The 25,962-nt window shown below is 43.2% G+C and overlaps 2 protein-coding genes across 4 annotated transcripts in view; one reads left to right on the plus strand and one right to left on the minus strand.

Moving 5' to 3' along the window:
* Nucleotides 1–236: 236 nt before the first annotated feature.
* On the minus strand, nt 237–17,031 carry LOC148774959 (uncharacterized). 2 transcript variants are annotated; one of them, XM_088845561.1, is made up of 2 exons: nt 15,882–17,031; nt 237–306 (listed from the first exon to the last, which is right to left on the minus strand). In XM_088845561.1, exon 1 carries the CDS (start codon nt 16,912–16,914, stop codon nt 16,450–16,452), a length of 465 nt encoding a protein of 154 aa, XP_088701687.1. In that variant the 5' UTR covers nt 16,915–17,031; the 3' UTR covers nt 237–306; nt 15,882–16,449. The 2 variants fall into 2 exon arrangements, with proteins under 2 accessions (XP_088701687.1, XP_088701686.1); XM_088845560.1 differs by lacking the exon at nt 237–306 and adding an exon at nt 11,959–12,298.
* A 171-nt stretch (nt 17,032–17,202) lies between these two features.
* Nucleotides 17,203–25,962, plus strand: part of BASP1 (brain abundant membrane attached signal protein 1) — a 55,698-nt gene continuing 46,938 nt past the window's right edge. The window contains exon 1 of one of the 2 annotated variants that reach the window (XM_055422241.2): nt 17,203–17,433. The gene's annotated coding sequence lies outside the window, so the exon portion shown is untranslated. Of the gene's footprint in view, nt 17,434–23,779; nt 23,802–25,962 lie in introns of those variants that run through there. The other variant, XM_055422242.2, reaches the window with a different exon arrangement.

Genomic DNA, 25,962 nt, shown 5'->3' on the forward strand with positions numbered 1-25,962 from the left:
TCGAGGGGATGTAAAATAATTTTAATTTGGCATCAAATAGATGTTGCTTTGTTACTGTGCCCTGGGGCCAGTAGGGGAGATGTCCCTTCCTTTCCTTGATGCCAGGAACAGAGGGGATGAGAACAAAATTATTTAATGAAATGGAATTTTAAAGTCAGAATATCTTAGGTTAAGTAATTTGTTTTCATTGAATGTACCTAGCAGCCAAAGAAATGTGTACCTTATTAGCCATTTGCAAGCCAGGAAGACAGTCCTCACCAGATACTGAATTTTCCGGCTTTCTATTGGACTTTCCAGCCTCTAGACCTGTGAGAAAATAAATGTCTGTTATTTTACCATTTGGTCTATAGTCAGCTTGAGCTGACTAAGATATTCAGTTACTGATCATCCCCTCCACCAGACTGTGAACCCTAAGAAGGCATGAGGGTAGAAACCACATGTTTTTAAAATATTATTTCTGTATTCACAGAATTTATCGAGTATAGCAGTAGATTCTCAACAATGATAAAAAATGTTGAATGAATGGTAACAAATGAAATATATTTTAATAAAAAAAAAAGGAATGAGTACCTTCTGATTGACAAGCTGTAAAGGTAGAGTAGCAACACCAGGGAAATTAACACTAGTTGTTCAATAAACGTTCTTGAGTATGTGCATTCCATGGAGCCATGGATGGCACTTAATCGCTCATACTTTCCATCACTCTCTATGTAAAAAATGTTTCAGTCATATCCGACTCTTTGTGACCCCATGGACTGTAGCATGCCAGGCTTCTCTGTCCATGGGATCTCCCAGGCAATACTGAAGTGGGTTAGCCATTCCCTTCTCCAGGGGGTCTTCCTGACCCAGGGATGGAACCTGGGTCTCCTGCATTGCAGCTTCTTTACCATCTGAGCCACTAGGGAAGCCCAAGTCTTTTTATTGGACTCGGAATCTCATTTTAAATCTCACAATGATGCCAACACCTTCTAATGCAACTTAGATAAGACCTAAGTGTGTTTTTATCATGAATGTGGTAGGTAGAGTGGATGAATGGAAATGATCAATGATACTAATGAATAACTTAACATTTATTCATTGCTTAATATCCACCACACACAAGGCTAAGCATTTTTTAAGGTATTCGTTCACTTATTTTTATAACTACCATATAAGATATTGTATCAGTCAATTTAGACTAAGTTACACTGCAATTAAAAAAAAAAACAGCCCCTAGATAAAAATAGATCTCAAAGGATTATGACAACACACATTTATTTTTTATTCATATGACATGTTTATTGTGGGACTGTTTCACTAGGGACCCAAGGTAGGGCAGCTCTTGGGGGGTGGATACTGGTAGTTTCAGGTGATGAGAGAGGAGAGCTGGTAAACCAGGAGTTAGTTCTCAAAATTTCTATTCAATGACATGTCATTTCTCCCCTCCATTGAATGGCCACAGCTAGTCACATAGTCACTCCTGACCTGCACGTGTCAGGGAGGTTTTATTCTATTTTATGGAATCTATGTGTGTGTGTGTGCTCAGCTGCTCAGTTATGTCTGACTCTTTGCAACCCCATGAACGGTAGCCCACCAGGCTCCTCTGTCCATGGGATTTCCAGGCAAGAATACTGGAATGAGTGGCCATTTCCTGCTCCAGGGGGTCTTCCCGACCCAGGGACTGAACCTGCGTCTCTTGCCACTGGCAGGTGGATTCTTTATTGTGCCACCTGGGAGGTCCTATTTCATGGAAACACATCTCAAATCACACGTCCATGCCTGCTCCCTGTGTGTGGAGAAATCCAATCGTTCTTCAGGGAGAGCGGCAAGTATTTTGAGGAATACAACCCACCATCAACAAAACAAAATCAGCAAAACAAGACAAAAACTCAATGTGCAGGATTTCATAATACAGAAATGTGAGAATCAAATCCTGTATGCAACTTTTTCAAAAAGAGAAGTAATTTTCCCTTGTAGGTTATTATTCTAGGAGGTAGTTGGGAAAGAAAAAGAAAATGTTAAGGTATTATCTATGAGGAATAACACCAAGAGATTTCCTTACAAAAGGATCACTCTAATGTTATTTCTACAAATTAAACTCAGATTCTAAAATCTAGATTTCAGACAGCTTAGGTGGTCTCAAAGAGGGTCCTGTTTCCCTTTGGGGATTCTGTAGTATTTTACATTTACCACGTGACTCTAAATTTGCCAAATGTGAGGAATAGCTGGGGAAGTTAAGCATTATTGTTTTAAGGGGATATAATCTTAAGAGGAAATAGTTTCCCATCGCCAGAAGTGTATCTTAAACTTTTGGGTACCTAGTCAATCTTTGCATTTTATTTCCTTTCTAATGGTTACATAAAGTCTTGTCTGTCAAGTAAGTACTTGTGAAGACAAGTTCATACACTCTCACTACTGGAAACTGTTTTCCAGTTTACTCAAATATTCATTAAAAAGCTACCATTTCCCTGGGTTTAGCATTTATTACATTATGGAAATTAGCCAACCAGTTGACAGTGTTTTATTGGTGTAAGCCTGCCATCTTGTGGTCATTTGGAAAATCAGATTTGGTAAAACAAGTGTTCTGCGGTACTTTTCCTTGAATTAGTATTTTTTGACCTCCTAATGCCAGGTGGCTTCATGGCAAATAGAAGAGGAAAAAGTAGAAGCAGTGACAAATTTTATTTCCTTGGTCTCCAAAATCACTGTGGACAATGACTGAAGCTATGATATTAAAAGACACTTGCTCCTTGAAAGGGAAGCTATGACAAATCTAGACAGCATATTAAAAAGCAGAGACATCACTTTGCTGACAAATATCCATCTAGTCAAAGCTGTGGTTTTTCTACTAGTTATGTATGGATGTGAGAGTAGGACTGTAAAGAAGGCTGAGCGCCAAAGAATTGATGCTTTTAAACTGTGGTGCTGGAGAAGACTCTTGAGAGTCTCTTGGACAGCAAGGAGGTCAAACCAGTCAATCTTAAAGGAAATCAGTCCTAAATATTCATTGGAAGGACTGATGCTGAAGCTGAAGCTCCAATACTTTGGCCACCTGATGTGCAGAGCTGACTCATTGGAAAAGACCCTGATGCTGGGAAGGATTGAAGGCCAAAGGAGAAGAGGGTATTAGAGGATGAAATAGATAGTATCACTGAGTCAATGAACATGAATTTGAGCAAACTCCAGGAGACAGTGAAGGACAGAGGAGCTTGGCATATTGCAGTCCATGGGGCTGCAAAGAGTTGGACATGACTTAGCAATTGAACAACAACTACAACAACGCCAGATGGCGCAGTGGTAAAGAATCCCCCTGCCAATGTAGGAGATGCAAGAGACTCAGGTTTGATCCCTGGGTCAGGAAGATCCCCTGAAGGAGGAAATGGTAACCCGCTCCAGTATTCTTGGCCTGGAAAGTTTCCATGGACAGAAGAACCTGGCAAGCTACAGTCCAAAGAGTCAGGGACGAGACCGAGTGCCTGAGCACACACATAATGTGAACCAAATAATGTCCTACATACTAGGCTTATGACAGTGAATGAAATGGACAAGAACCTCCACCCTCCTGTAACTGAAGTTCGAAAGTGAAAAGGCTTCCATTGCTGCTGTTGCTAAGTCACTTCAGTCGTCTCCGACTCTGTGCAACCCCACAGACGGCAGCCCACCAGGCTCCCCCGTCCCTGGGATTCTCCAGGCAAGAACACCGGAGTGGGTTGCCATTTCCTTCTCCAATGTGTGAAAGTGAAAAGGGAAAGTGAAGTCGCTCAATCGTGTCCGACTAGTAGCAACCCCATGGACTGTAGCCCACCAGGCTCCTCTGTCCATGGGATTTTCTAGGCAAGAGTACTGGAGTGGCTTGCCATTGCCTTCTCCGAAGACTTCCGTATATAAGTTTAAATTTGGAAATGTGACCCCATGTTCTTTATCATTCTTCCAACTATGTTTAAACAAAATAACCCTTTTCTATTAAGGTCAGCTCATCCCCTTTTTATTCTCCAAATCCAAATACCTCTTGCAATCCCAAGGACTTAGCAACTATAATTAACTCCTTGTTCCTCTACAATTCTCAGTCTTTGTATATTCCTTTCAACACATACCCATGATCCAATAGCTGTCATTAAAAAAACAACAACAAAACTTTCCTTAGTTCCAAATTCTCTCTAGCTAATGCTGCATTTCTCTGCTTCCCGTCACAATAAAACTTCTCAAGGTTTTGTTTGTATGCTTTGTGCCTATAAGGACCTCGCTGGCCTTGTTTATTATTAAATTCTCAGCACTCTGGCAGAGTTCCTGGCATTTAGTAGGTGCTAGATAAATCTTTAGTTTACACATGAATTCATATTGCAAGAATGGCAACTCCCACCCAACCCTGGTCTCTGGGTAATCTGGTGTTTGGAAGACAGAAGTAGAAAAGGCACTAGAAAGTGAAAGTGTTGGTCGCTCAGTCACGTCCAACTCTGTATGACCCCACAGACTGTAGCCCGCCAGGCTCCTCTGTCCATGGAATTCTTCGGCAAGAATACAGAAGTTCCATTCTCCAGGGGATCTTCCCAACCCAGGGATCAAACCTGGGTCTCCAGCATTTCAGGCAGATTCTTTACTGTCTGAGCCACTAGGGAAGCCCCAGAAAAGGCAATAAGTAGATAAGAATTATGCTTTGCACTTGGAAAGATGCTTTAATCTTATGAATTCCCAATTTGTAAAGTGAGGGGCTAGAATACATTGGAGATGACAATTATATATCAGTCTTGGGGTAAGATCTAATTGACAGTAGCATCTTGTGTATAGTATAGCAAAGAATTGTTTGCCCAGGAAAAGAATACTGTGATTGATTGATACTGACTGATTAGCAGTGCCCAACTGGATGTGGAAGATGGTGTTGGCTGGGCATTCCTGGGTTACATGGCTTCCTTCAGCTCTAAATGTGAAGTGATTTGAAAAGACAGAGTCCCAAAACATTGTCATTTCAACTGCATTTTAGATTTGAACTAGATTTAAACCTTTGAGCAGTTCTCAACATTTAATGATAGAGTAAGATTTCAATTCAGACTCAAAATTATAAACTACAATCTCCAGGAATAAATCTAAGATGAATTGAAAGGGATCTGCATCTATTTATTTAACTAGAATTCATCTGATATCCTATATCTTGAAAGGAAATAATTTTATTGTATACTAAAAATGTTCTTTTCAGAAAAATGTCCTGCAGTGTCTGGTATTTATTATGTCTGTTATTTTATTTCCCTAGATGTGTTATCTTTTCTTCTAGTTGGCTGGATTCATTTGCTTTCTTTTCTTCCACTTTGCTTCTTTACAAGGAGATAATTCCAGACTAGACTGACGAATATTTCAAGCTTTATTTCCATTATGGGAATAATAAATGTGAAATTAATGAGATTAAGATAAAATAAACCCCAGAACGGAGTGTAAGCCCCTTTTAATGAAAATCAGGATTATATGCAAATTTTCATCACTTCATAGGTTACCCAGTCATTCATAAACGTTTTGAGTGGATAAAAAAAACACCTGAATGGACATGGTGACTTAAAAGAGTGGGTAGAGTTTATCTCAGTGAAAAGAAAAGGCAGTGATTGGTGATTTTAGTAGGAGGAAATTATTAATGATGTATACCAGAGGTTGACAAATTGCTGATCTTATGTCAAAGCTGACCTGTCAATATGTTTTTGTATATAAAGTTTTATTGGGCCACGGCCATGTCCATTTGTCTTTATGGTCTGTGTGGCTGCTTTCCTTTGATATGGCGGAGTCCCAGTGGCAGACAGAACTCTCCTGGCTTGCAAAACCTAAAATATTTACTATTTTGGCCCTTTCTAGGAGGGCCTTATAAGCTTCTCCATTAGATTATTTTTGTTTTTTTAAACATTTAATATTTAAAGTAGTTTTAATATGCCTTTTAATTTACTTGCTTAGTTTTTCTGGCCACACCATGTAGCATGCAGGATCTTAATCCCTGAGCAGGGATTGAGTCCCTGCAGTGGAGGCATAGAGTCTTAACCTCTGGGACCACCAGGGAATTCCTTAGATTGTATATTTTTGAAGACAGGGATTCTAGGTTTAACTTCAGTTTTTGATTTACCTTTAAAAAAGTATCAAGCCCTTTGAGATGATCAGTTAATAACTCTAAGAAACATCATATAGCATACACATTTATGCAGTGGGTGGTATTTTCTAGTAGTAGTTACACATGTCCTGTCGGCCAACCCTGTTTTTCTCAGACCTCAGGGCTCTGCCCGCCGCCCCCCCCATCTCTGCGCTCTGCGAGGGTCTGCAGTGAGCCCCACTGGAAGGGTGTCCATCGCTAGACTCCCACAGCACCCCTTCAGGCAGACCTGGGGGAACACTCCCTGGCCAAAATACAAGCCAGGGTCTTAAATTTAAAAGAAGAAAGAGAAAACCTTAGACTACAAATATTTTCTTATTCTTTTTCAGTCAGTACAATACTTGAGAAATTGTTTTTTGCACCTCAGCTTTTACTTAAGTGTGAAAGAATGTTAGTTGTTCAGTTGTGTCCAGCTCTTTGTGACCCCCTGGGCTATAGCCTGGCATGCTTCTCTGTCCGGGGGATTTCTCAGGCACGAATACTGGAGTGGGTTGCCATTTCCTTCTTCAGGGAATCTTCCCAACTCAGGGATGGAACCCGGGTCTCCTGTGTTGCAGGCGGACTCTTTACCATGTGAGCCACCTTTACTCCAAAATAGCTGGCATTTAGTAAGTAGCAGCCAAAGTGGAGGAGGTGAAATTCCAGCTGAGGTATTTCAAATCCTAAAAGATGATGCTGTGAAACTGCTGCACTCTATATATTTCAGCAAATTTGGAAAACTCAGCAATGGCCACAGGACTGGACAAGGTCAGCTTTCATTCCAATCCCAAAGAAAGGCAATACCAAAGAATGTTCAAACTACCACACAATTGCACTCATTTTATGCACTAGCAAATTAATGCTCAAAATTCTCCAAGCTAGGCTTTAATAGTATGTGAACTGAGAATTTCCAGATGTTCAAGCTGCATTTAGAAAAGGCAGAGGAACCAGAGATCAAATTGCCAACATCTGTTGGATCACAGAAAAAGCAAGAGAGTTTCAGAAAAACATCTACTTCTGCTTTATTGACTATGCCAAAGCCTTTGACTATGTGGATCACAACAAACTGAAAAATTCTTGGAGATGGGAATACCAGACCACCTACCTGCCTCCTGAGAAAGGAGGTCAAGAAGCGACAGTTAGAACTGGACATGGAACAATGGACTGGTTCCAAACTGGGAAAGGAGAACCTCAAGGCTGTATATCCTGCTTATTTAACATATATGCAGAGGACATCATGCGAAATGCTGGGCTGGAGGAAGCACAAGCTGGAATCAAGATTGCAGGGAGAAATATCAATAACCTCAGATATGCAGATGACACCACCCTTATGGCAGAAAGTGAAGAGGAACTCAAAAGCCTCTTGAGGAAAGTGAAAGAGAGTGAAAAAGCTGGCTTAAAACTAAACATTTAAAAAACTAAGATCATAGCATCTAGTCTCATCACTTCATGCAAATAGATGGGGAAACAGTGGAAACAGTGACAGACTTTATTTTCTTGGTCTCCAAAATCACTGCAGATGATGACTGCAGCCATGAAATTAAAAGATGCTTGCTCCTTGGAAGGAAAGTTATGACCAACCTAGACAGCATATTAAAAAGCAGAGACATTACTTTGCCAACAAAGGTCCGTCTAGTCAAGGCTATGGTTTTTCCAGTGGTCATGTATGGATGTGAGAGTTGGAATAAATAAAGCTGAGTGCCGAAGAATTGATGTTTTTGACCTGTGGTGCTGGAGAAGACTCTTGAGAGTCCCTTGGACTGCAAGGAGATCAAACCAGTCCATCCTAAAGGAAATCAGCCCTGAATACTCATTGGAAGGACTGATGCTGAAGCTGAAACTCCAATACTTTGGCCACCTGATGCGAAGAACTGACTCACTGGAAAAGACCCTGATGCTGGGAAAGATTGAAGGCGGGAGGAGATGACAGAGGACGAGATAGTTGGATGGCATCACTGACTCAATGGACATGAGTTTGAGTGAGCTCCGGGAGTTGGTGATGGATAGGGAAGCCTGGCGTGCTGCAGTCCATGGGGCCACAAGTAGTGGGACATGACTGAGTGACTGAACTGAATTGAACTAAGCCAAGGGGGAGGGTGAAGAGCTCCTGGATGGCCACCCCTTAGTCCCCTAGGAGCCTGGAGTCACAGGTTGAAAAACTGTGCCTAGGAATGAAAGGGAGAGGCAGCACCAGGGCGTGGGGTTGAGAGTAGGCACATGTTTGAATCGACCTTGCTCCCACAGTGGACACTGTGCCCGGTGCAAGGAGACTCTCCCTGCTCCCTTCCTGTGCCCTCCATCCACATGGAGAATCTATGTGCTCCAGCCACAGTTGCTGGTCTGGACCTCATTATTTTTCATTTTTTTTCATAAAAATGTTTTTGCAGAATTACACTAAGATGGTTTCTGCATTTGCAGATTGATACAATAAACGGCCTCATGAGAAAACTGCCATATCTCCAGTAAAAGTCATTATTGAAAATTTTTCCTTTAAGAAATTCAGTATCTTTTACAGAAAGGGATGTAGAGATACATTCTTCTTAAAGCTGATTGCTAGGAAGAGTTGTTCCTTCTGACACACTTGAAATGTTTTCCCTTATCAGAAAAATTAATAGTCCATAATATTTTGATTATTTTTTCTCTTGGCTTCCAAGAAACTCAGAGCTAAATTCTTTGTGCAAACATAGCAACATACTTCAGGCCTTCCGTTATGGTTTTCTGAACCCTCCCATTTTCCCTGATTCATTACTTAAGACTTGTTATTTTCTCCGGTCCTCAAAGGTCATATTGGTGGGGCTACAAAATTAGCTTCCTTAGAACACATTTTCTGAGTATGTTTTATGAATTGGCTAAGAGTTTTACATTCATTTTCTCATATAATTTTCAGAACAATCCATGAAATTGGTAATTTTCCCATCTTCCAGATGAAAAGACTAAGGCTAAAGGCAAGAATGATTGTAAGGCTAGAAAGTGAAGGCAAAGTTAGGATTTGATACCATTTATCACCTAAAAGTCAAGCTTGTCAACTCAGTGATGGACAGTTGCTCCCAGTCATATTCTGGGGGTTTCAACAGATGTCAAAGAGACCGGCTCTGTAAAAATGGAATCAATTTTTCCATTAAAAAAAAAAGATTAATAGGATGAACAATTACTAACAGAAGAGTTTTATCCATAGAATTCATATTAACCTTTTCAAAAGAGACTGAAACTGACATCAAATGAAATCCAAGCAATGACTCGACATTGGGAAAGCAGTCTAATCTTGTGTGTAATTAATATGCAACTTAAAACCATTATAAAATGTTTTGGCATTGGAGCTCTGGAGAGGTAGGTTCTCTTAGGTTCTTTTGGTTGCACCAAATTTGTTTAATCTTATTGGAGGACAAAACCACAAAAATCAGCATAGTGTCAATTTATGGGTCCTCGTTCTCGAAACTGAAACTGAGGAAATACTTTAAAAGATCAGAGCCATGTGTTCAAAACTGTCACTGCAGCATTTTAGCAGAAAGGAGATAACTAGTCTTCAGTAGAAGATAAAATGCTCAGGTGATTTTGGTTCAGCAACAGTGCTGTGTACCAGAAGCTCACTGAAACACCAAGGGAGACAGCAATGTTATAAAGAAAACAGAACTCTGTGTTGATTGTGCAAATAGAAAAGTTAAGTTACTACATGGATGGAGTGGCAGGAACTAACTATAGACTAAAATCTTGTTCCTCCTATTAATGAAATCTCCACCTCAGAATCTGGGAGTGGGAGGCAGTTCTCTGCATTAGAGGTGGACTGGATTAGGGCAACCCAGGGACCCCGGCCAGCAGCCCAAAGGAGAATGCCAAGGCTGCGGCCACATTCTTCATCCAAACCGAGCCACTAATTTAAAGGTGAAGAAGCACAGAGATGCAAGAAGCAGTAGTATGGTGTTAAAATACAGAGTGCCAGGGAAGCTGATGAGAAGGCAGTTTCCAAGTAGTGATTTCTTAGCCCAGGTCTCCCAAGCAGCGTACAAAATTATACATTGTGATTCCCAAAGTAATGAGTGGTCACTGCAAAAACAGTCATTCAATATAGAACTTTAGAACATGATATTAGAAAGCTGAGTAACCTTCTGCCCCACCTCTGAAACGACACCGACTCCCACTGACAGCTACAGTGAACAGTTTGGGCTGAAATCCTATAGTTTTTCCCTGTGTATTTATTTATAGCATAATATAGGGACAATTATACTTTCTATAACATTCAGGAAGTTACTTTAGGCACCTAAGAAGTTGTTTTTGACATCTTTCCTTGTGTTTGATTTTGATCACATGAGTCTTTTAATTACTACAATGAGATTGCTTTTCTTTTTTGTTTCAAGTCCTCCAGAAATGCTGATGCTTTAAGACAGGAACCATGCTTTTCTTGCATGTCCAATTTCCTGGCCCATCACTCATTTTCACAGATGAACTTTCAGGTCCCGTTAAAACTACTGATACAATAGCTGTTTTTGTGGTTGGCTGGTTTTCAGATATCCTCAACCATTTTCACCAGCTCTTTCTTGAATACATTTGCAATTTGGCTTTCTTATTTCTAACTACTTTGCTTTTCTGTTTGGGCAGGAATCATTCTTTCTGACGTTACATCGAACTTTTCTGAGTAGGAGATTTCCAGGCTTAAGAAGCAAGAGGGTTATGGTTTCTATTTGGAAGTCTTGGGGAGTCTATCCAAAGAGCAGAGTTGGGGAGATGTTGGAATTTGATAATATTTGCATTTGGAGGAGTAGGCAAAGCAGCATCGCTTTACTCATTTACAGCAAAAAAAAGTGCATTCTCTGCCTTCTGCTTGGCAACCTACTTTGTACTTAAAACCAATTTATTTGGGGCACTATTTCTAGCATTGGAGTTAAAAGTAAAAATACCAGTAGGCTATTTGATCTGAGAGAGAAGCAGGTGGTAACAAGAAATGGGGCTAGTCTTAAGCTTCACAATACTTAATGTTGGAACCTCTATAGTCTCTTTTACTCAAAAGGGAACCATGTGAAAAAGTGTTCTACAACATTCTTTCTTTATGCCATTGTAAAGTCACTTGTTATTTGAAGAGCTTAATGGGTGATTATGGAGGAAGGGCAGCCAAAGAATTAAGGACTATTTCCCCAAGACTAAGGTCCCTCTGTTCTAATCCCCTGCCCTGTGTCCGCAGAAACAGGTAAGCAGTGCTTGAAAAAAGCCCTCCCTGGTTAGGGAGGCAAACATCCTTTGATCACTGGCTTTATGTATTTCTTTTACTTATCTATATTGAAGTAAGTTGATTTACAGTATCGTGTTAGTTTCAAGTACACAGTATGCAGATTCAGTTATACACACACACACATTCTTTTTCACAGTCTTTTCCCTTACAGGTTATTACAAAACACTGAGTATAGTTCCCTGTGCTATATAGTAGGTCCTTGTTTGTATAGGTCATATTTATAAACAGCAGTAGGTATCTGTTAATCCTAACCTCCTAATTTATCCCTCCCTGTTTTTCCCTTTGGGGCTTCCCTGGTGGCTCATGTGGTAAAGACTCTGCCTGCAATTTGCAGGAGACCCAGGTTCAATCCCCAGTTGGGGAAGATCCCCTGGGGAAGGGAATCTTCCCTCACTCCAGTATTCTTGCCTGGAGATTTTAATGGACAGAGGAGCCTGGCGGGCCACAGTCCATGGGGTTGCAGAGTCAGACATGACTGAGTGACTAAACCTCCACCACCTTTCCCCTTTGGTAACCATCGGTTTGTTTTTGTCAACGAAAAAAGATGCACAACTTGAGAGCTGCGAGTTAAGTTTTATTTGGGGCAAAATGAGGACTGCAGCCTGGGAGGCAGCACCTCAAAAAGCTCTGAGAGACTGCTCCAAAGAGGTAGTGGGGGAAGGTCAATATATAAGGTTTTGGAGAAGGCCAAGTTCTGAACCATGAAGCATTCATTTTACAAAAGATTTTCTGCTAGTAGTGAGGATCTGATGTCACCATGAAGGGATTTAGTGCTTTTCCAAATATAAGGAGATGCAAGGATTGAGATCATACCATGAAAGTCACTCAGTCACATCCAACTCTTTGCGACCCCATACAGTCCATAGAATTTTCCAGGCCAGGATACTGGAGTGGGTAGCCATTCCCTTCTCCAGGGCATCTTCCCAACGCAGGGATCGAACCCAGGTCTCTTGCACTGCAGGCAGACACTTCACCCTCTGAGCCACCAGGGACGCTCATCTCTGCAAATGGCAAATGCCCTCGTTATTCAGTCATTGTCAATGCTCTTGGCAAGTGCCAATTTGTAGTTGACATTTTCTATGTCTAGTTTTGTGCATTTTCTTCATAGAAAATGCTAGTGAGTAGATAAAGTGCTTTGGGATTTACAGGATAGGTGGGGAAATTCCTGTCTGTGAAAGGGAGGAGGGAGTTGGGAATGAGAACTATTCAGGTAGAGGATAAGATTTGTTTTTTATCCGTCTTTTATCTTGGGCAAAAATGTTCCCAGAGTGGTGCCAAGGCCAGGTTGCTCCTTGCATTTCAGGTCCACTGTTTCATGGTAAACACACCTTGGCTCAGGTTTCCAGCTCTCCTCTTACAGGACATAAAGAGGAGCATGAAACAGGGGACCAGGTAAGTTGTTTTCTTCCATTTACTCAGCATGTAGTAATACAGTGGAGTTAAATATCTTTGCCGTGGCTTTGGAAGTCACCGCCTAGATCTGTGATCTAGCCAAGAAAGGTGGCAATGAAGAGGCTCAGGGCGCAATGCAGCCCCTGCTCAAAGGAGAATCTGTAAAGTCTTTGCACCTCCAGACCTGCTGCCTCTACTGACACCTTGAACCACAGCAAGAGGCAGTTCCTCAGGCAGCATGTGCTCTTCAGAAAAATCAGGTGTTAAACCAAGGTTTCTCCACTCGCTGTTACTGACATTTTAGGATGGGCAACTGCCTGTTATGCGGGCTGTTCTGTGTGCATTGTGGGAGGTTTAGCAGTAACCCTAATTTTTATCTATTAGGTAAATTAGTTAAATTTAAAGATGCCTGATCTTTATCTATTAGTAGCACTTCCCCCCTTATGGGTTTCCCCCAAAGCCTGGAGATATTGCCACATGTCTTCTGGGACTCAGAAGAGCCCTCGCTTGAGAACCACTGACTGAAACAAAGTCCTTTCTTGGCAATGTGAGAGCTGAGGTTGTAATAATGGTGGTGGAAGGTGCGGCGGGGGGAGGTAGCAAGGGAGAAAGAGGAAGTAAATATGCACATGTCAACATTTTCCTTTGATTAAAAATTATTAATGTATTCAAAAAAGAAAAGCTATCTACTTTCATATGTAATATTGCTTGTCTAACCTTTAGCTTGCAATTCATAGAAGAGATATTGTGAACAAATTGCAGCAATTCAGTCCTTCGCCCAATACTTAGCTGTCCTGCTGAACTGATCAAATTCTCTACAGAAGTCTCTGTGGGTTTGCATTAATTCAGTAGCCCTGAAAAAGAGCTAGTCAAAAAGATGTCAGGCAAAAGTGGCTAGGGGACAGTGGGGTGACACGACTGTCACCATGCTTTTGCTTCATTCATGTTGGTCCACAGGTATTACTTGGGGCCGTAATTCTCTTTTTACTGTTTAGGAGGAAAGGCTGGGGAACTGGGACAGTGCTTGGCCTTGGTGGGTGATATGAGAGGTACTGAGAGGGGAGTTGTGGGTGAGCTTTGGAGGTGAGATGCGGTCTACATAATAATCTACCCTATATGTCTCAGTGACAATAGATATGATTTGAAAAAATGAACACACACTGAGGTTTCTGTAAGCCTACTAATTTAGGTGACATGAGTCCATTTCATTGCAAGCAATTCTACAGCAAATCCTTTAGTAAAAATCAGTAGTCACTGAATCATTTATCTTTTTGATGAATATTTCCATAATGCAGGTTATGCCTGACTGAGGCAAAATATGGAGGCAATTGAAAATGACAGTGAAATTCATTTTACGTCCCAGGAAGTCTAGCTTTATTAAAAATTATTCACTCCTTTTAGAGAGTAAAGCAATTTTTATTTTCATGAATATGATGTTGAAAATTAATTACATTTGTCACAAACTGCACCTTTAACATCTACTTCCAAGTTAATTCGTCTGTAATCTAAACAGCTAGTGGCATCCATAATAGTTTATGTTAACAATTTTCTGAACTCCAGAGCTTTAAATTGCTTAGTCATTAATTCCCTAAGTGTGGGTTTAAAAAACAAAAACAACCTTTTAAGACCATGCATCTTAAAAATGTAAGATGTTAGATGAACAACTAAAAATGAGACTAAAAACATCAGCAAATTGGATTTTATAATATATTGGGATATAACAGATATAACATGTTGGGTACTACATGGTGCATATCTAAATTCTGGAAAAGCTTCCATTCTTAAGATTAACAGCACTATTGGCCAGTTACATCATTATTTCATTAAAGAAGAATTCCTTTAAAAATCTTTTAAATAAACAAATCTGATAGAAAACCAAACTGAGGAGACCTAAAGTCTCATTGATGTAAGCTTTTGCCTCCCGTTTCTATGGTAACCTGTGATCTATATTCTAACCACACCTTTGACGGGCTTGTTTTCTCCATCATGAAAATTTAGCTAGGAGCATTGAAAGTACCAAACATTAATTGTTAGGGTTGTTTTTTTTTTTTTTTTTAATTGAAAAAGGAAAAGATAGAAGATGGCATCCAAAGACTTACCAGGCAAACACAATAGGAACTCATTTGGGGCTGAGTTCACATGACTGGAAGGTCACAGGGATAAAAACTGAATGCTAAATGAAATAACTATGCAGATACCCTAACAAATACATTCAGTACATGTTTTGAGCATAAAATTGTAAATGCTCATTTAATTGAACAGGGATAAAACTTTAAAACTTGCTCATAACAGTTCAAAAAAAATGAAAGCCCAGTAGTTTTCAACCTGGAGGGATTTTTGCCTCCTGGAGGACATTTGGCAATGTCTGGAGACATTTTGGTTGTCACAAGTGGTGGTGGTGGTGGGGGTGATACGTGTGTGTGTTTCTGTGTGTGTTACTGGTAAGGACTGGATGGACAGAGGTCAAAAATGATGATGAACAACCTACAGTACACTGGACAGATCCACCCAATCCCCACCCCCATCAGAAAATTTCCTGTCCAAAACAAGAGACTGAGAAACCCTACATCTAACTTCATAAATAATGTGCTAGAATGAGGGACATATACTGAACATAGAAAATTATTGAACATTTATGTTCAAATAAATAAAATGCTTTTATTTGTAATTTGCTTCCCTGTTTTTGTACCGTATTTACTTCTTTGGCTCAGTGATAAAGAATCCTCCTGCGAATACAGAAGCTTCAGGAGGTGTGGGTTCGATCCCTGGGTCAGGAAGATCCCCTAGGAGGAGGAAATGACAACCCACTCCAGTATTCTTGCCTGGAATATTCCGTGGACAGAGGAGCCTGAAGGCTACAGTCCAAGGGTGGAAGAGTTGGACATGACTTAGCGACTGAGCACACACACACACTTTGTTATTTCATTTAAATGGGAAACAGACAAAAGAAAAAAATGAAAAAGCAAAATTCCCTTGCCCCTTTGGCTTTCATAGGTGAGCATTTCCAGCTTTCACGCCTTTGTCTAGTTTGGCGTGACCCGCATAAACTGTAAATATCAGTACAGTCGGGGAGCCTTGTTCCACTGCAAAGCTTCGCGGCTTGTATGGGGTTGACACTGTCACCCAGCTTAATTTAAATATAGCAATTAAATTCTGGTAAGATTTTTCCCTGTTAATCGGAAATAGACTTACCTTTTCCCACTTGAATGCGGATGCAGTTGCCTTTGGTGTCTGCCTCCTTGTAACATATGGTTACATTGTGTCATTCCGGCTCTGGATAACATTCCTATCCTCGAATCCTCGCCCAGGTCAAGAGGGCAGAACCATCCTGGAGAAGCAGCAGCAGCAGCATACTTTGGTTTTCTTTGCTGAGATGCGGGCGAGCCAGAAAGCAATCCAGATACCGCCAGAGGGCGCCCAAATGCCGCAAATTGCAGGAAGGGTAAAATCGGCTTTTGTCTAATGAAAAGCGCTATACCGTTCTAAGCGAGGTCGTGTTACGTGATTTTTCGCATTTGCTTCTTGCCAACAGATAAGCAAGGTGAGCACATATCCCCACCCTGGTGGTTATTTTGTATTCCTGTGATAAAGTGGCAGCCCCCCCGGGACACCCTACACTCCGCAGCTGGCCACGGGTTTGACCTGTGCGTTTCTGAGCTTGCACTGTGCGGCTTGTCTCGGCTAACACGCTCTTCCTGAGAACTGGTGCCTCCGTTACAAACATCAATAAAACAAAAACAAAAACCCGACGGCTCCGTGCCTAGGGCTCTGGTCTTCCCTCCTTCTTCTCCCAAGTCCTGAGAGCATCCTCGCAGGGGCGACGCCGCGCGCCCGGCCGGCTGGACCTCCGCGCCGCGCTGGTCCGGAGCCGCAGCCTGCCGGGGCGCAGCGCGCTCGGTGCACCCGGGCGCCGCCCAGACGCGCCGGCCCTGGGAGACCGCTGTCCACCCTCGGGCGTCGGTCCCGACGGGCCGAAGGGAGCCACCAGGTCAACCCCTCCCCCGAACCTCACTGCCCGCCCGGGTATGAGAATTTCAGCCGGACGTCGCGAGCGTTCGGATGGGCTGCTGAGAAAGGGTAGCAGGGGGCAGGGGGCGTCAGGCACCACCTCGAGGTCTGAGCGAGAGCCCGAGCCCTTCTTACCCAACCGTTCCAAACAGAACAGACGGGGCGGGGGCGCAGTGGAGAGCGAGTGTGTGTGTGTGTGTGCGTGCGCCCCAAACATCGCCGACGCTGCCGGGGAGGGGAGGCGACGGAGATGGGGGGCCAGGGACTGGAGAGGAGTGGAGGGGAGCTGGGTTGGGAGTGGGCTAGGAAGGCAGGAGGGGCGCGGGGATGGAGGGAAGGGGAAGGGCGAGGAGGGGAGCCGGCCCTTCGGAGGAGCGGGGAGGGGGTACCCCCGCGGGCGGGGCCCCGAGCGGGCGGGGCGGGGCGGGGCGGGGCCGGCGGGCGGGGCGGGGCGCGCGGGCGCGCGGGGGGAGGGCGCAGGGCAGGAAGGGGAGGGGGAGCGCGCGCGCGAGAAATGCAGAGGCTGCGGCGGCGGCGGCGAGGGCAGTAGCGGCAGCGGCGAGGGCGGCGGCGGCAGCAGCGCGACAGCTCGCTCCTCGCTCCGGGCTCCCCGCCGTCGAGCCGGGGAGAGCGCCTCCCGCCTAGCGGCCAGGCACCCGGCCGGACGACGCCCAGCGACCCGGGCCCCTCCGCGGCACCGCGTTCACCTCGGGCCGGCCACAGGCACCCAGACCCGGTAAGGAGGCGCGCCCCGGTGGCCCCCGCAGCCGCCGCGGACCCGGGGTGCCGGCCACCCCGGGGGCCTCCGTTGCCTTCTCCCCCCACCGCCACCCCGTTTCTTTCCTCCTCTGCACCCGCCCCATCCCCCCGAGGCCCTTTGTTCTCTCTCGGCGCCGCGGCCCGGGATGGGGGGTGTGGGGAGGGGGAGTGGTGCGGAGCCCCCATTAGACGGCCCTGCTCGTGTGGGGGGATCCCTCGGGAAGGGCTCCGTCGCGCCGCGGGGAACTGGGGAGATGGGGGGGCGGCCCCCCGAGGTGGGTGGCTGCAGCCACTCGCAGGGTGGGGAGGCTGGGGGGATGGGGGGCTGGTGAGCCTGCTAAGCGGACTTGGTGGTGGGTAGCGGGAGGAAAGCTGCTAGTGCAGGAGATTGCCGAACGTGAAGCCCTTGCGGTGCACTGAGTCCCGAAGAGACGGTTTTGTGAGTCTGGTGGGAGAGGCTGTCACCCGCCCGGCTCATCGCCGGGAAGAAGGCGCTGGGTGCGGGGGTCGCAGCGGCAGAAGACGAAGGGTGGGGGTGGGGCGGGGCGGGAGTGTAAGGGGGAGAAGGGATACGGGGGGACGTGGTGTGATCAGAAGGAAGGAGGTGGCTTTTTGGTTCAGCAAATGGGTTTCCTTGGCCGCTGGGACTCCTGAATCTTGGCTTGGGGTGGCCGAGGAATGCGAGGTTCACACGACACCGTGCCTCCCGAAGCACCACTGAGCCGATCAGAGCCCCAGACCCGGACGGGGCCGAGCTGCCTTGCCATTAACCTGTGGGCTCCATCTGAGCGTTTCCTTGTCTACAGCACTCAGTTCGGAGAATGCGCTGGGCGCCTCCTCTGGCGGCCCTGGCCCGGAGGGTGTGAGCTTGAACCTGACAGCGCGCGGCCCCTCACAGCCCAGCCCGGCCGGGAGCAAAGGTTTGGGGTTTACTAGGTTTTGCCTAAAGCGCTAGCACTGAAACCCGACGCCTGGCCCCTGTTCCCTCGTCTTCGCCCAATCGCCTCCTCCCCACTTCCCCAAAGAATAGAAATTGCAGAATCCTTGGATCCGAGCGCACACACAATGCGTGGCTACAAACCGCATTCTTTTCATGAATATTCATCGAACGCTTGGCTGGGCTCCTTATCTGCTTCCTCAAGAGACATTTCCGCCTTGAAACGAACTCCGTGAACAGTCTTTGCCTGTGTAATTTTCACCCTGCTTAAAATAACTCAGCGCACACGGGTGCATTTTTGAGTACCTGGAGCAGGATTGACAACCACGCCTCGGTCTGCCGCGAGGCCACTAGCATATCTGCGGCAGGTTAAAACCAGACACTGGCACAGAGGTGGTCTTCCTGCACCAGGGGTGTGGATCAGCCTCGCAGGGATTACAACCAGGGCTCGCAGACCTCAGTACTGCGGGCGAAATGAATGAATCCGGGCTGTAATTACCTATTCCTTTGTCTTGGCCTCGCGCATGCGCCGGAGAGCAGGGTGTGGAGGGCCCGGGCCGACCCATCTGATCCCTCGATCACCCACTCACCCACTCCCTTCCCAAGCCCAGGAACAAAGGCGTTTGCCCTAAATGTTGCGTGAAACCCTTGGATTCAGATGACAGTTTCGCCCCCACCCCGTGCGTATATTTCTTCTCCCAGGCTATCTCATCTTTTGCCTTCTTAGCTATTTCAATGGATGAAAAATAAGATTAGCCTTGATGCTGAGGGCAGACGGTGGGGTTTCATGTTTTTGTAACCGAACACTGCTCTTTTCCTTTCTCGTGCTGTTCATTGTTCTTTTTCCTGTAACATATCGCACTGCAGTGATGGTGGCCCTATTAATTTGCATCCGTTAACCATTTGTCTGAAAGATTTTTGCTGCTGGCCATTTGATGAACGGACATTGGTCTCAAAAATGACAGTGGGTCTTGCCCCTGGTGTCACTGCTGGGGGTAATTAAGACATTTGGCATTTATTCGAACAAGAGAGCCTACAAAACCCAGAGCTGAGAAAATGGTTACTTTGTCAGGATCCTAACGCTGTTTTCTTTTGATTCCTACCTCATTGTCTCATTAGGAAAATCCAAGAAGAACCCCATGGAGATGGAAACCACTGGTAGGGGAGGAAGAAGGCAGATGGGGCTTCTAGGGTGAAGATGGTCTATTAAGTTCTTAATTTTTCTTTTCCTAATATATCGATATATGTCGCCACATATATATATATATAGACACACACAGACATTTGATGGTTGATGACTGATTTTCTTTCCAGTGATGCAGACTATGGCCTTTTTCTGATCCAGTTTGTTCTACCAACTAAAAAGAGACTTAACTGTTGTGTATAAAAAGGAGCTAAATAATTATATTCTTGCCATGGTACATTACACTTGAAAGAATTTTATGCTTCAGTATTCTCAGTACACCCTGGTAAGACAACGTGTGGCTGGAAAATGGAAATTCTCTCTTTTGTTCCTGCTAATAAAACTTGATATTGATCAAGTTGAATGTATCAGGACCTTCATTTGATATGGAGGGTAGCCGCCTGCTACCCACTGTCCTCCATAGTACTGGGTGGATTTTTTAGGGTTTAGAGGGCTAGCGGTAGGGTTTTTTTCTTTAGGTTATGTTTTTGAGGAACAGATGAGTCGGAATATAGATCACAGGCAATAATGAGCACATACCAATATGCCCCCAATTCGATGAGTCTCAGGTTTTTGAGCAAGACGATTTTTAAATTGAATTATAAGTGATCAGTTACCTTGTTCTTTTACCCAGCTAGCTTTTTGGCAAGTGTTAGCAGGTGGAGAAAGGGAGCTGAGCCTTTTGACAAAATGCGCCAACAAGGACCGTATTATCAGTGGCGCCACTGGCGAATCTGTCCTTAACTGATGTACTTGCTTTCATCATACAGGCGGAAGAGAACCTTTTCTCCCCACAGACCACCCTAATTTGAACATCTAATTTGAATGGAAGATTCCTACAGGGCTCTGGCTCCTTATCTTTGGAGGCATCCGTTGCAATCTTCCTGGATTTACTAGAACAAACCACATTATAATCTAAGGTGTGAGGTATTCTGTCTCGTTAGTTTTTGTCTTTTTAAAATTTTTTTCATGTTAAGAACAATTTCAAACCATTTTCATTCCACGGTCAAGATAAGGGGAGTATGAAAAACTTAGGAGATTTGGTCACTGTTAAATGGATGTCTGTAATATCCACTGTAATTTTGTAAAGAATTACCAAAATCCAAAACCATTTTTAAGGAAAGTAAGGTGCCAGGTATATATATATATATACATACTCATGTTGCAAAATAAATTTTATTACTGATATGGAACAAAATAGTTGGTATAGAATATCATTTTATAGTGCTTCATGTTGGTCTTTGGAAAATAATCAGTTTTCTGTTTTTCTCAGTATGTATATAGAAGGGAGAGCCTAGCTAGTCTACTAGGATGCTCATTTCCAATTTTTAACCAGTGTATCCCTGAAATAAATGGGTTGCATTGAGCGTCTTAAACTAGCATATTCATTTAGGGCCTTAAACATTCACATGAAAGCATTTTAAGAGCTGTGATAAACAAATGCTTATACTAAACAAAAGATTTATAAAGTTGCTCTGCCTTATTTTTGTTGTTTGTAAAATTTTGTTTCGAAAATATTTTAAAAGAGGCCTGCTTATTATTGTTCATCAAAAGCAATTGATATCCTTTGGTGTTTGATTCTGTTGAAAGAGGTGTTCTGAATTGCTTCTTAGGTCTTTATCTTTCTAATAGGTAGTTTTAATCTACTACTGTATATTCTCTATCAAAAGATTAACATCTTCTTGGTGATTATTTTAGTTGGTAAACTGGAAGCCAGGTACTGTGGAGGTAAAACTGAGCTTGTATATGAGTTGAAGTTCTGGAGGTGGGGGGGGGGGGATGGGAGCAGAATCTGTTGTTTTATCAAGTTTTGACTCATTGAATCCTTTCCATTTATTCTGACTCCTAAGACTTTGGATACTATAGTGCAATGGGAACTTTACTTTGCAGCTTAAGTCTGGTGGATTAGTATCAGGAAATAACCCAGGCTGTGAATAGCCAGAATGCTTTTTAGAGAGAAAATATTCTTGATAGGGGGGTTTCCTAGGGTGTAGTCAAAAGGAGAGTCAGTTTGAAAAATCTCTAGGAACTGACTGGGCTACTTTGACCAAATTGCTTCAAACTGCTCTGAATTTCATTTTATCCAATTGTAAAACTGGAGTAATAATTCCTGATTTTAGGCTATAAAAGGATCACATGTGTCTGAAAAGGGCGTCAGTACAGTGGCTGGCTCTGCCGGGCCCCTCAACCTCTCAGTCTGAATTTTCAGCAGTCATCAGTGTGATTGACATCAGTAACTAATTTCTGTATATTGAGCTATATTTTTGTTCCATGCTGACTAAGACTTGAGGGTTTCAGTCTATTCACTCAGAAATAGGATCTTTCAAACCTCATGGAGATACATATTTGAAATTCTATGAGACACCGTATGGGAGTTTGCTCCCATGTGGACTGAATGACGCCAGAATGGCCACCCTCATTGAATTTCCCATGGCTGCCTACATAACTCAAGAGATGGCATTTCAATTCTTTTGAGAAAATACAGGGGTGGTCTTAAAACCACAGAAGTTCCCAGCCTGCCGAAAGATTTTTGTTAAATGCCATCCCCTCCCCTGCTATCAAGACAGACATGTAGCTAAGTGTCATGTAAGAAGAACATGTCCAGTAAACCTTATCAGAAGTAAATGATAATCATCTAATCTTCCCAGTGGATAGTTAAATTGTAATTTTGAAAAGACACAAGCCTAGGAAACAAAGTGATTAAACGACATTCTCTTCTTTGTTCTGGAACTCAGAAATGGGATGATGTGGATGCCGAGTCTCCTAGTATATTTTTCTTCTTTTGCACCCTAAGGGTTTAAGTAACATTAAAAATCAGACTTTCCAAAGGCAGTAGATGTTTTTGAACAAAAATAGGGAAAGCAAGAGTTTTTTTTTGACTAGCCAAGGAAGTCAGACAGGGGAGGTGGTAATTGAGCATGCCTCGAAGTCTAGGAATAAATTCCTGAAAGCTTTAGTCTTTGAAATGGAAGCCATCTGCAAGCGCCACAGGGACTCAGGTCATAAGGACACATTTCAAGATTATATAAGAAAACGGTGTTTAGCTGGGAAGGCCAAGTATTTCCACATTTCCTTCTTATCACTTAAGACATTTTCTAAACTTGTTTTTAAATTGATTTATTTTCTTAATCATTTTGGATGACTTAAGAATTTCGTTTCAGCCATTTACTAGCTGTGTGACATTTGTCGAATTGCTTAACTTCTCTGCTTCAATTCTCATCTGTCAAATGAAGATTGCAATATAGAGTTTCTGTAAAGATTAAGTAATCAAACAGGAGAATGCCTCACATATTCTGTGTACCTTTATAATACACATTCACTGTAAAGCGGTGAGAGGAACAGCTTTCTTTGTTTCATCCTCTGTATCTATAGCTGTTCATATTCTTACTTCAAAGGTTATTATTGCAAGAAAGTCTGGTGGGGGTACCTTGGACAGGAGTCGGTAGAACATAGAAATCTGGTTTAGAAAAGCCTCCAAATGCAGCTCTGATACCTTGAAGTTGTTGCCATGACACTTGTACTAGTTTTAAAAGTCCAGAGTGGGTCGATTCTTACAAGCCCAGCCCCCTTATTGATTAGTATTACAATGAAAAACAATACTGTGAAAGTCCTTGGAACTTAAAGCCCCTGGTGACTCAGACGGTAGAGTCTGCCTGTAATTCAGAAGACCCAGGTTTGATCCCTGGGTCAGGAAGATCCCCTGGAGAAGGAAATGGCAACCCTCTCCAGTGGAGATCTTCAGAGAAAGGCTCTCTGTTTTGATCTGGACTCCACTGGATGACCTTGGGTGTAGACACAATTCATTCATAACTTGAAAAGACTTGGCTTTGTGGTGTCCTGAATCAAGGTGCATTCATTAGCATCTGAAAGGAGTGTCTTAGTCATTAGTACAAAGATTGGTAAAAACCAATTTAGATATTTAAAATCCTGAGGACACAGTTCCACATCCCCACCACCCACACCAGGAGTAAAACCAAAGCTTGTCTTACTCAGGGATGTGAAGGTGTTGTTACCTGTTGACACAATCTCTGGAAATAATTATCCTCCTGGCAACCTTAGTCACTGTCACCAAAAAGAAAAAAAAAAAAGGAAGTTCTTTGGCCTTTCAGATATTTGAGATGGTTCATCCTGGAATCACTTTGACTTTTCAGGCATTTAATTCAGGGATCTGCCTAAGCGATTCATCTTTGGCCTTCTGGACACTGGGCTTTGCTGTTGAGTGAAGGTAAAATCATTTTCATTTTGGTTAAATTATTTTTCTAGTAGTTTCTTTAAACAGGATTTTGAATCTTACGGATTCAGGAGGGAAGTTAATGTCTCTGTCAGATATCCACTGTGGGAAAGTGGTTTTGGGTATGGTAAGTGTATCATTGGGGCTTCCCTGGTGGCTCAGAGGTTAAAGCGTCTGCCTCCAATGCGGGAGACCCGGGTTCGATCCCTGGGTTGGGAAGATCCCCTGGAGAAGGAAATGGTAACCCACTCCAGTATTCTTGCCTGGAGCATCCCATGGACGGAGAAGCCTGGTAGGCTACAGTCCATGGGGTCACAAAGAGTCGGACACGACTGAGTGACTGAACAGAACAGAACAGAAGTGTATCATAGAAGAAATTTCCTCCATCAAAGTTTTTTTTTTTTTTTTCCTTTTAAATCTGGAGATGTTAAGGGATGAAATTGGACATCTATTGACTGTTATGTATCTTATGCTCTAATTGAAATTTATCCCCTCAAACAAATTTTAAGAGTCATTTTGCCTCTGAATAAATGAAAAAAAATAGGTTAAATAATGTACATAAGATCCTAGGGCTAGCAGAAATTAATAGAATTTGGATCCATGTCTAATAGTCCTATTCTACTGGCCAATGCTGCTTTTTCCCGTAAGCCTTTGCCAGCCATTATATCTCATGTAATATGAACACTTGGGATAAAATGGATAATATGTTGTAACACATTAACCTCTTCAATATTCATTGAGAGAGAGTTGTGCTAGGTTCTTCTCTTAAAAATTAGCTTAGAAGAGATACACTGTCTAATAAATATTTAATCCATAAATACATTTAGTGGCCTCTAGATTAGAAATGCTTCCTGTTGTGTGAATATAGGCTGATGTCTTTAAGTCATTTCTTTTTCTGGGATGACAGTGATGATAAATGCTGCTTTTGAGGACTATAGAGAAATGGCCTCATTGCACTTCACAGGTGGAAATAATCACTCAAATGCCTTACCCGTAATTCTGCTTTTGAAATACTCATCAGAGACACTAGTCAGCCCTCTTCCGGCTCTGTAGCTGCCTGATTAGAAATAAACCAAGTCCTAAATTCATGACCCCATTTTCACTCTACCTCCACGCAGGATTCATTTACACTAAGTCGCTGGCTGCGTTTAAATACTCTCCTAATTATCAGTGCAACCTCCGTCTTTTGTAAATTCTTGCATCATCCTAACAGAAGGATTGTAAGCTCATCACTAAAACACTTCTTTTGGAACTCAGAGGATGTTAGAAATGTTAGTGGCTTAGTCAAGGTCCCATGAGCTGGTTAGTGGCCAAGTGGAAACCCGGGTTATTTCCCGCTAAAGCTCTGTTCCTACCAGCCCTCCTTTTGGTCTAATTGAGTCAAACACTTACTGTCTTCAACTTAAAAAAAAAAATCCCTTCCTTTCTTTGACTCTGAAACCAGTTTTGGGTTTTTTTTTTTTAAGTCTTTATTGAATTTGTTAGCAGTATTACTTCTGTTTTTTTATGTTTTGGGTTTTTGACCCTGGAGGCACATGGGATCTTAGTTCCCCAACCAGGGATGAAACCCACACCCTGTGCCTGGGAAGGGGGAGTCTTAACCACTGGACCACCAGGGAAGTCCCTGATACCGGTTTTTGAAAATCCAGTCCTAATCCTGTGTTCTCTCCAGCAGAGAACCAGTTCCGCCTTCTCGATAACACCACTTGTACTTACTGCCTGCTGCTGCTTTTTCTACATGCCATCTTCTCTGCTTTCTTCTTACTATAGGCGTGTGGTTTCCTTCAGATGCTAAAGAATTTATGGCATGCGTTAAAATAATTTCGCCCAGAAGACTAAATTTTTGTGTCATATCTTTGTTTCTCTCCTAAAATAAACAAATGTTGCAGGGTTTGGAGCCTGCAGATGGAGGGTAGGAGTTTGAAAAGAAAGCCAGTTGGTTTTAGACTAATTTGGGGGCTATGGAGTGAGCAGAGCAGTGAAGCATTGTGCCCTAGAAATGCTCCAGAATCTCTTGGAAGATCCAGTGTGCACAGTGCTGTAGAGATGAACATGAGTTTTCCCGTCCATTCCTAGGGTTATCTGGACTTCCCCGGTGGCACTAATGGTAAAGAACCCGTCTGCCAATGCAAGATACATAGAAGGCAGTAGGTTT

The sequence above is a fragment of the Moschus berezovskii genome, chromosome 18 (genome assembly GCF_049115385.1).
Source record: "Moschus berezovskii isolate FMDL1 chromosome 18, NW_MosBer_1.0, whole genome shotgun sequence".
Taxonomy (NCBI): Eukaryota; Metazoa; Chordata; class Mammalia; order Artiodactyla; family Moschidae; genus Moschus; species Moschus berezovskii.

Excerpts from the sequence above, each read along its gene's own strand:
- LOC148774959 (XM_088845561.1), bottom strand. The coding sequence starts at position 16,914 with ATGTTTGGGGCGCACGCACACACACACACACACTCGCTCTCCACTGCG.